Source organism: Eurypyga helias, unplaced genomic scaffold (genome assembly GCF_000690775.1).
Source record: "Eurypyga helias isolate BGI_N326 unplaced genomic scaffold, ASM69077v1 scaffold18695, whole genome shotgun sequence".
NCBI classification, from domain to species: Eukaryota; Metazoa; Chordata; class Aves; order Eurypygiformes; family Eurypygidae; genus Eurypyga; species Eurypyga helias.
The window spans coordinates 1-10,922 of NW_010252246.1; the positions used below are offsets into that span (position 1 = coordinate 1).

At 38.0% G+C, this 10,922-nt stretch overlaps 1 protein-coding gene across 1 annotated transcript; it reads left to right on the top strand.

Moving 5' to 3' along the window:
• Window positions 1-198: 198 nt before the first annotated feature.
• Window positions 199-7,910, top strand: TMEM5 (transmembrane protein 5; the record flags this gene model as incomplete). Its single annotated transcript, XM_010152306.1, has 5 exons — window positions 199-369; window positions 1,286-1,388; window positions 3,620-3,934; window positions 5,671-5,841; window positions 6,925-7,910. Coding segments are annotated over 5 exons (1,178 nt in total), but the record flags the coding sequence as incomplete, so codon positions are not given.
• Between the last annotated feature and the right edge of the window lie 3,012 nt (window positions 7,911-10,922).

Here is a 10,922-nt window from a genome sequence, read left to right on the forward strand (position 1 = left end):
GCTGGCCCTGCGCTGACAGTAGCCATTGGCCCAGTGTCTTAGGAGGCAGCGGGCCCAGCGGAGGCGGAGGTGTACCCGTTCCGGGGCGGTGGGAGGGTTTTCAGATGTTGCTCGAAATGCGGAATTCAAGACAGTAAGTCAGTTTTCTAAACTTGTAAACGGTTCCTTTTATGTAAATTATGCTTTGGCGTTTCTTAGATCGTGTTGCCTTGGGAAATGAAGAGTGGAATCCATGGGAAGAGGATGAGAAAAATGAACTGTTTGCTGCTCAGCAGAGATATGAAGCTGTTCTTAAGATGATTAAAAAAACAAGATCTCACCTAGAACAAAGCAGTCTTAGAGTACAGATTTGGGGCAAAGCAGCGATTGGTAAGCAGATGTGATCAATGTCTATTAATCACTTAACCTTTCTGATACAGGCCTTTTCTCTGTTGTTGGTATGGGGTTTTTTTTAATTACTAAAATGTATCTATATGATGAAATAATATGGATATCTCTACATGAAGAGTGTTAAGGAAATGTTAGCTGTTACTCAAATTTATGTAAATACCTATATAAGAGTAATTAGACTCCAGTTTCTTTATATCAGTTCTTTTCAAGGCTGGTTTTCACATCTGTGAAAGGAAATGGTTCAAATGACAGAGAAACACAGTTACTGTATGAATCCAGTCTAGCTTACAATACAACACAGAGACAGGCCTCTTAATTAGCTAAACCAAGATACATAGTTTTTGTCACATTTACACTTTGTGAAATAAAGCATCGCATAGTGAGAAATAAGCTATTTTTTGTACTGCAGTACTGCTACCACTGATGAACTTGGAAATTCTTCTGTTGTAGAAGACACTGAGTTTTCTCTCTACCAAAACAGGGGGCCAGTGTCCTCTCAAGCTCTTTAACTACTGCAGAAGACATATAATTGTTGTTATTTTAGCTTTTTTGAAAATGTAAAATTTCCAGCTCTAGTTGAAGTTTCACTTAGCATTGTACATGTTGGTATATTACAGTGGAAGTGGTACTGTGGTGTATCTTCATCTACTGATATTTTGACATCCAAATAATCTTTTTAAATGCCCTGATGTGTTAAAAACTCATCTTCACTAATTCAAAGTCATATGGAATTTGGGAAGCAATGTTCATATTATATAAGAAGCTGTGACATTTCTTTCCCAAGTTCTTATGTTGTTATGATTTTTTATTTCCAAGAGATGCTTTTATTTGCTACGAGTGTAGACTCGGCAAGATCCATGCATTCAGATTCTCCATCATATCTTCGTTTATGTAGGTCTTTATCTTTGGCAACATATTTTTGGAGGGCACCTTGAGCCTCCTGATGTGACTGCACAGTGGAGAGAAGGAAGCCAAAAAGCAGGGAAAACATATTTCAGGTACGAGCTGCATGATGTTGACTTCAGTTGCATTAGCTTTAACAAACGATGCATTGGACAGTTAAAGAACGTGTAAGATGCACGGGTGCATTATTTTGTCTGTCTCAAAGTTGCAGTTATTTTAATGCCAGTTGCAAATGCTTTGATTTTGTTGTGTTTTGGTAAGTATGGACTATGCAGTTAACTTCTCATTCAAAATTATCACCAAGAAAGTTACGTTTATTCATGGAGACATATACCTGATAAAACCAGCAAATTCTAGCCCAAAAAATGACACTATTAAAAAATAGAAAACTAGCGAGCAATTCCATTTCCTCTTTTATGAAGGTTTCTGTATTTGAAATGTGGAAAGACATGCTGAGAGGGGGGCAGCCAAGAGAGATCGGGAGGGAGGGGAAATAGAACCCTGAGGAAGTCTAGGAACTGGGGTCTGGGGCTTATAGCTGACTGAAAGAAGCATGGAGTTGTGAGGAAGCTTTCCTGCTATTTGGTTTCTGTTGTATTCAGGGAAAAGGGACTTCACTCATCCATTCATAAATGGTATTGTATCAAAACCATAATGTGTTTTTTTCATCTATGGCTGGTTTGTAAGTCTGCATGAGTAGCTCTGCTGCAACATTTAGTCACTTGCACCAGGACCCATCTGTTAAAAAAAAATTGTTTTAAAGCATAAATGACATGCTTAAGTGAATTTAACTTCTGAAAAATGTATTGCTTCAGAAAGGTGTTTTTTCCTCACTCAACAAGACAGGGTTGAAATTTGCAGAATTTTGCAGAAAATGTTTGAAGTAAATATGTGATTGTGAATTGAAAGGGTTTTTTTAAGTGCTCACAAAAGTCTTTTTATCACTTTATCAGTGGATCTGACTATGGTACAGGCCACAGAATCCTTTTAGTAATGCCTATATCACATTCATAAGTGACTAAAATATGTTTTCTAGAAAGACACATAGGCTTGATTCAAACATAGCAGTTATTAAAGAGTCTGTCTCACATCTAAGGAAATAAATGAAATTACATAATCTTTTTAAGAAATAGCTGTATTCCTTGGCTTCAGACATAAGCAGATCCTACAAATTAGGGAGTCGGCTGTGAATGATGCTACTACCTCTTGGTAACCTCCTTGACAGAGCAGTAGAGCTTTCCATTCACAGAATGTGAGAAAGGATAGAATGCTTCCTTTGACTAGAGAGCAGTGCCTGTAGTGTTATCTTGGTGCAAAGGGACTTTTTTTGTTATCAGAATTAGAAACGCAGAAGCTATAGAAATCAATGACACTCTACCAGATAGATTGTCTTCTTGGTATGGACATGAGGACTCTTTTCAAGCCCTTGCTTTTTCATGTTTATAATATGAAAATAATTTGCTGCACTTAGTAAGTGTGTCACTTGACTGATTAAGGTTATTTTCTCTCTGGTGTGGCTGTTCCAGATGAATAATAACATTGCATGGTTCTTTCAAGAATCTCTCAAAAGACAGACCTCTATACTGGCATTTAAATATGTTCTTGTTATGTTTAGAGGAACCAGGGTTAATAGAGTCTTTATTTTAACTTCAACTTGAATGCCATATGCTGTAAAAATACATAGATGGGTACCATCATAACAGAGGTTAAAATTTGATGGGCTATTAGGAACTTGTTGCATAAAGTGTAGAAAATATGCAACTATAACTGCTATTTTAACAATTAGGATTCTGAAATGAAATCACTGATGTTCTACTTTGTACTGAAATTGGAAATACTATTTTGTATTTTTTTGTGAGGAAGAATCAGTACATGATTTTGGCTGCTCGCTGGTTATAAGATTTTCTTATTAGAGATTTTTGGGAGGGCCTTGTTCTGAGACAGCACTTGTTGGTTATTACTGGAATTAAGAAACACCTTTAGTAAACATCAAAATGCATTCTTTTTCAAAAGTTGATTGATTTACCCGAATTTTGACATTTGAATATGGTAGTAGTTCTGATTTATTGACAAAATACCTTGTTTTCATTTAAGTATAGATCTCCTTTTCTCTGAATAAAGATGAAGGCAGCTTTCCTGTGTTAAGCTGTAGATACTAACAGCAGACATGGTTACAGTTGCACAGTTACTTTGCAATACATTGCACTTCCTTTATTGAAAAAACAAATACTCTCTGGAGTACAGACTGTGTAGTAAGGATGTTTAGAGGATTGAGGTCAATAATTTGTCCTAAGGATGTTTTCTCTTTGTATTTTGGTTTTCACAGCTTCATCACTGGTCCATCTGTAGTTCCTGGCTACTTCTCAGTTGAAGCTGAAAATGTTGTGCTGGTCCTGAATGGAAGAGAAAAAGCAAAGATCGCTTACGCCACTCAGTGGTTGCATTACACGCAGGCATTAATTCAGACTCGCAAAATACGGCGTGTAGCAGTTGTACTGCTTGGCAACGAGCAGTGCAACAATGAATGGATTCAACCATACCTCAGAAGAAATGGAGGATTTGTAAATCTACTCTTTCTTACATATGACTATACGTTGGTAAATGAAGAAGATATTTTCCACTGGCCTTTAGGAGTAGCTACGTAAGTGTTTAGACACAAATTATAATTGAAACTTAATTGCTATGCATGAGGTATGGAAAATACATCTGAATGTTACTGCTGATACCCAGAACAGTTATAATAAGTAAATTGCAGAACATTATCCTATTAATGATTTTTCTGATTCAAGCATTGGAATTGTTGGAAATTGCATTTAGCAATAAAAACAATACAGGAAAAGAATGCTAGGATTTAGGAAGCTTTAAAAAAAATGAACCTGCGTCTGGTGAGGGTTTCTCTTTGGTTTGTTTTTTGGATTGGTTTGGATTTTTTTTCCTCAGTAGATTTGCTTCTGAAATTGATCATAACTGCTGATGTAATATGCACCAGTGACATGGAGATTTAGAAGATACTTATATAATTAAGTTCCAACTACTGCTTCTTTAGGAAAAGAAAGGGATAGTACTGGTGGTACGTTTTTAAAACCCTGTTATGGCACTCAAAATGAAATTGTATACCTCTCATTTGGAATTACCACAGTAATGTAAGCTGGCTTAACTGCTTACCCACAAAAATATATTTGTTGTACTTACTACTCAAACTATTTATGTGAAGTAGATAAAGGTTTCGTACAGGTAGATGCATTTTTATTCCTTATTACCAAAGTTAATAGTGTTTTAGCTACGTATGGTAACAGAAGATGGAAAGAATACAGGATTATTTTAATATCTTTTGGTTTTTATGAATTTAATATCCTGTATTGAGCCAGTTAGAAAACTGTATGGAGTTTTTATGCATAGCTTGAACTTGCTCACAATGTCATTAAAATACACTAAATTAGGGTTCTTGATAGTGTCAGAAAATTGACGGCATTAGAAACTCCCAAGCAATAAGAAGTTGAGTTTTGAGATGCAAAGATTAAGGTGACATAACAGAAAGAAACAACAGTTCTAACAGTAAACTGAGGTGCAAAGCTGCTTGGAGAAAGATAGATCGGGTATCAGAATCATGGAATCACAGAGTGGTTTGGGTTGGAAGGGACCTTAAAGATCATCTCGTTCCACCCCCCCTACTATGGGCAGGGACCCCTTCCACTAGACGAGGTTGCTCAAAGCCACATCCGGCCTGGCCTTGAAGACAGCCAGGGATGGGGCATCCACAACATCTCTGGGCAACCTATTCCAGTGCCTCACCACCCTCTCTGTGAAGAATTTCTTCCTGATATCTAATCTAAACCTCCCTGTTTTCAATTTGTACCCGTTACTCCTGGTCCTGTCACTACAGGCCCTTGTAAAAAGTCCCCCCCAGCTTCCTTGTAGCCCCTTCAGGTACTGGAAGGCTGCAATAAGGTCTCCCCAGAGCCTTCTCTTCTCCAGGCTGAACAAGCCCAACTCTCTCAGCCTTCCTTCATAGGAGAGGTGCTCCAGCCCTAGCCCTCTGATCATCTCCGAGGCCTCCTCTGGACTCGCTCCAATTAGCATGTTTCTCAGGGACATTTTGTAACATGCACACATAGCATCTCTGATGTTGAAAGAAGACAGAAGTATTCTGGGAAGTCTCTGAAGAGAGTGATGGGGGCAGAGGGAATAAAGACCAACTTTTAGGGCAGGACTTAAACTGGTTGGTTTGCGGATCTGTCTGTGTTGATAGATGTGGATTGGCAACAAATAGGTGTTTTTAGTCTTAGAATCAGCTGCAGTAAAGATTAAATGATGCAAAATGTTTTTTCTTTGACATAAAACATACACAGTTTTCTAATGTATACATTGTGTTTGCAGCTACAGAAATTTTCCAGTTGTAGAACCCAGCTGGTCAATGCTACATGATCCAAGGTCATATATGTGTAATTTCTTAGGAACAGTTTATAAGAACTCTTCCAGGGAAACCCTAATGGAGATTCTGAAGCAGGATGGGCTTGACAAACTTTGCTGGATTGCAGCCAGAGAACAGTAAGTCCTTGATTTACTTTGTGAAATTATTCAGACTTTTTTGCCTGGTTCATTGTTATCAATCCTTTCTTGAGTGTTAAAAAATAGTTCAAATAAAGGTGACCAGTCATTACTGAAACAGAGAGTATTGCAAGGACTCTTTGTAGAGGCCTTCATTACATAATGGCCTTTCTGTGCTATATTTTACATAAAGCATATTTTTAAATATGTAGAAAAATCTCCTATGTTTACTACTTATAAATACCTTTTTTTTTTTAAAATACATTTGATTATGGTGGGAGAAGAAATAGTTGTCTTGCACCTTGTGTATATTAATGTCTTTAGTAGAAGAAAAAGCTGTATTTTGTTGTCTTCTCTCTAAGAGAGTGGATTTAATCTGTACAGCATGGCTCTTGGGTTTTGGTGGGGTTTTTTTTTCAGGTAGGTGGAACAGATGTTTTGACTAACAGGAAGTGCATTTCTTAATTTTGCCAAGCAGAGCCTGTACAGTGTTTGAGGCACAGCAGTGCTTAGGAAGGCATCAGCTACCCTGCTGAATAATCACAGGAGATGGATTATATCTATGACATAAACTCTTATCTCACAGATGTTCTGAGGCACTTCAGGCAGATGGATTCACTTTAACAGTTTGGTTTACATCCTAACTTCTGAAGAGCAAACCTCTACAGATTTAAATTATTTGAGGCCAAAAAAACCCATTAAAAAGTCTGAGTGTCTCCCTGTATGTCTCTTTCTAAACTGTGCTGTGAAGTGAATTGACATATGCGTCATCCAAGTCATGCAGAAGATTTAAAATGGCATTTAAATTGCCTCTTCTAAGTATTAATAATTTCCTAAAAGGACCGTATCTCAGAAGTGTTTCAATTTATTTTTTACAGTGACATTTTCAATAAATTTTTATTGAAGACTCATTAAGAATAGTTAAGACTCAAAGCAAAAGCCTATTGATTGTGTGTGTAATACAAAATTCTTACATTGACAGAATTTTCTGCTTTATTAATAATTGAATTTAAAGCATATCTCTGTTTTTTATTGCAGTGCCTGTGGGAAAAATGTTAATTTTCAACCCCTTTCCTTTCCTAGGTGGCAGCCTCAAGAAACAAATGAAAGTTTCAAAAGCTATCAAGATGCCTTGCTGCAAAGCGATTTGACATTGTGCCCGGTGGGAATAAATACAGAATGCTATAGAATTTATGAAGCTTGTTCATATGGATCTCTGCCTGTTATAGAAGATGTAATGACACCGGGTGATTGTGGAAATTCATCAGTGTACCACGGTGCTCCTTTACAATTATTAAAAACAATGGGGGCTCCATTTATCTTTATTAAAAACTGGAAAGAGCTTCCTGCTGTTTTAGAGAAAGAAAAAAAAATGAGCTTACAAGAAAAGATTCAAAGAAGAGAAAAGCTTATAGAATGGTATCAAAACTTCAAAGCATGGATGAGACAGAAATTCATTAATACTTTGGAAAATTCGTTTTTGCCCAGTGATAAAGGATAAATTGTCCCTTTTGAGAATCTAGAATAGGTGGAAAGCTTATTTTTCATCAGCCTTTCAAGGAAGCTTTTATACAAAAGAAATCTCACAGGACGGATGCATTCCTTTTGAAGTCAACAGAATTGCTCTTGCTTGGCCAAGAGCTACCTTTGGCCCTCCATCCTTAACAACATTCAGAGAGGTTGTTGACTTAACAGGAGGGTAGTCTATAAGGATGGCAACAGTGTTACTATTGTTCTTACATTTTCCATGGTGGTGTGTGACCTGACAAATATTTTTTTTAGGAGAATATCTTGAGCGTGGGAACTTGTTAAAATCCATCGTGAGTACAACGGTTGTGTTTGAAGAAAATAGAAGAATGAAAGCTGTATGGTACAAAGTAATTTATTACGTAGACTAAAAAAGGAAAGTATGATGATAGCAAAATTGCCAGGTTTAGCACAATCATTAGGATACATCCTGGTACATGCTTGTTTTGAAAATGTGAACTGTTTACTTGATTGACATTTCATTTCCAAGGAACTGGCCATAAAGCTAATTAAATAGTGGAATAAAAATGTGTATTTCAAGGTAAAGATGGAAACTTTTTCTTAGAAATATTTCATAGCCATGTATTTCCCCTTTGATTTCAAATATCAAATTCCTTTCTTCCATTTCCATTTAGTCTTGGGACTTCCTGAAGTTCTGCTGCGGGAGCATTAGTTACCTTTCATCATGCAGTTACAGCTGTGATTCAGGACACTGGGCCTTAAACATGAATCTGCTTGTAGCTTACTTGATTTCTCAAAATCTTGTCAGTTCCAAACGATGGCAGAAGTCTAACATAGCATGTTTGTGATACTACGAGTACAACAAACAGTTTCAACAGTTGTTGTTAAATGTAGCCAGAGGGATCTGTTACTGTTCTTGTAGATCATAAACGAGCATGTGGTGTTACCTTCAGTGCGTTGAGCTGAGCAGTGTTACTGCACACGCAGCTGCTTGCCTGCTCCTGGAATTTAAAGGGAAGTAATTTGCAGCTTGTATTTAGCCAGTTCTTGATGCTTCAAATTCACCTGGTTCAGTCCAGCAGCAATCAGCGCTAGGAGTATTTTGTTGTGCTTTATTTCCAGTGCTAATGGAGCAAAGAGGACAAGACATCCTGAAGCCAAAGAGGAGTTCCTGACACATTAGGCAGGTTGCTAGTACTTTAATTATTTCCTTATTTCACTGTCTCAACTTGTGGGAGAGATTATAGTTCTCCTGTTTCTATTTCCTAATCTTGTCTCATTTGGAAAAATTGCCCTAATTGGATCCAGAGATGAGCAAGACAACAAAAGGGACCTTGGCAAAAAAAGGGTGAGAGTGTGGGAAGAAAGACAGTGAGGCGTGCAAGAAATCTGAGAGGAGATCTCATCAGTGGTAGAGGAAACTGGTTTAAAAGTAGGGAAGCAGTTAAGCCACTGGCAAAAAAGATAGTTTATCCCCCGCATGACACATCCAGGCGGGAGTAGATGGTATTTGCTGCCAGTGATCAGATGAAGAGTCAATTCAGTTGTTCAGTACTGAGAGGAGAATGTGTACTCAGCTTTTGCAGTTAACCCTCTGGTTTGAGATTGGGACGGTGAAGTTGGGCTTTCCAGAGCACAAAACAAGGGCTTGATGCGTCTTACAACCATACATGCTGTCTCCATCGGAGAAGGAGTTCTGCACAGAACTGATGCTGTCTTGAATCAAGAATGCCAATTGTAACATCAAATGTTATACAGATTGGTAACTATGCAGTATTTTGCATCGTACTTTGATTTGTATGTGGAATTTATAACTACCAGTTTCATTATCAGAGGTATTTCCTAGAATTAAGCTGGGTTGCCTTGCTCTAAGAAGAAAGCAATCTAGGTGCTCACAATTCAGTGCAACTCTGTCTCTCCTACATAATTCTGTACCCATTAAGTTTGTCTGTGAACACATGGTGTCAACTGTTCAAAAGGCAGTGTGTTTTGAAAGAAATGTAACCAGTCTTTATAGTACTGGTAATGCTGTAGATAAGGAATTGGCTTGCAAAGGATCTGGCTGTTGATTGCTTACCACTCTTGGACAGTTAAGTTGTGATTGTGTATTTCAAGAGTTAGGTTTTCTGGTATTTTTAGATACTTTCTGTCAGTGACTGAAACACAAGAGTGATGCAACTAAGAGTTTTGTGGAGGCCTTTCTTATAGGAGTTACTAAGTATGAATGAGGATGGCTGTGTGCTGGAATCACCAGTTTCTCTGATGGCTTATTGCCCTCACCAAAATGCTTGCAAAACCACAGAAACAAAACCCTGTTAGTTCTTGGCAAACCTTGCACGGTAGTAATAACCTCCAAGAGCTGGGCAAACTCAGAAGCAGCTTCCATGCTGTAGAGTCCTAAAATATTTCCAGGAATTCTTCCTGCTGGGATGGGAGAAGTGACTGATGGTTGAACAAGACTACGGTTATTTTGGCGTGTTTGTGAAGATTGACGCTGGGTGAGACAAAAGTATTTCAAATGCAATTCCAGTTGTGCCCTAAGAAACTTACTTCCAAGAAAATTGCTACCCTCAGGCATGTTGAGACTGCCGTTTTCCAGTACCTAAGGAGGTGTTTAATGTTTATGTAGTGCTGTGAATCCTACTCAAAGGGTTTGATGAATCAGCCAAAATAAAAAAGCTTGCTCAATGAAAATGTGCCTGAAAGGATGACATACAGTTTACATGGCATCCCAGGACATGTGTTGGGGGTTTTTTAGCTTTCTGAGTCCACAAAGATAAGTTAAATAATTTGTACGATAAGCCCTTCTGGGATCAGTCCAAAGTGATGCTATAAAAACCATGGTCTGCAGCGAAAATGACAGTGGTTCTAAACTCTTTGCATCCGAGTATTTTTCTTGCAGTTACAAAGAGTTATGTAGATTTCTTACTAGTTACCAGTCCATAAATCATGACTGATAATCCTCTTGATAAAGAAACAGCTTGCAAAAGGTCGTGTGAGCAGTTGATATTAGGTGAGTCAAATTGCAGGATTTCTTCAGTGTCTCCTGAACAACAAAACCCAATAAATAGGTACATGTTTTTATCTTGTAAGTATAAACACTTTGACATCTTTGCCACTAATCTGAGCATGGAGGACTGCTTTGAGTGTCAAAACCTCTCCATGTATCTCTAGTTTTAAATAATGTAAGCTGAAGAGGCACTATGGATGAAATCTGAGGGCCAAGAGGAATGCTAATGAAAAAAAGATGAATGCCTACGTACATTTCTGGTGTATTTAATTCAAAGTGTTTAAGAGAAGTATCTGGGAACTGGAACTACACGGCAGTAAAATGGTGAGGCAGAGTTTCAAAACAGGCTCTGTAATGTTAGTCCCTCAGGGTCAGGGAGTGTTTGAGTGTGACTAGTAGTTTGTCTGAGCTTCAGCATCCTGTAATGAAACCTGTACACCTTTTGAAAATCAAGAACCATTTAAGAATTCTCTAGTTCAGTACCCAAAGCCACTGTCCGGTTTTTAGAGGCTGGCCACACAGCCAGGTGGTTGTACGGTAACATCTCTTACCGCCCAATGGCGTTGAGTGCCCTGGCAGCATG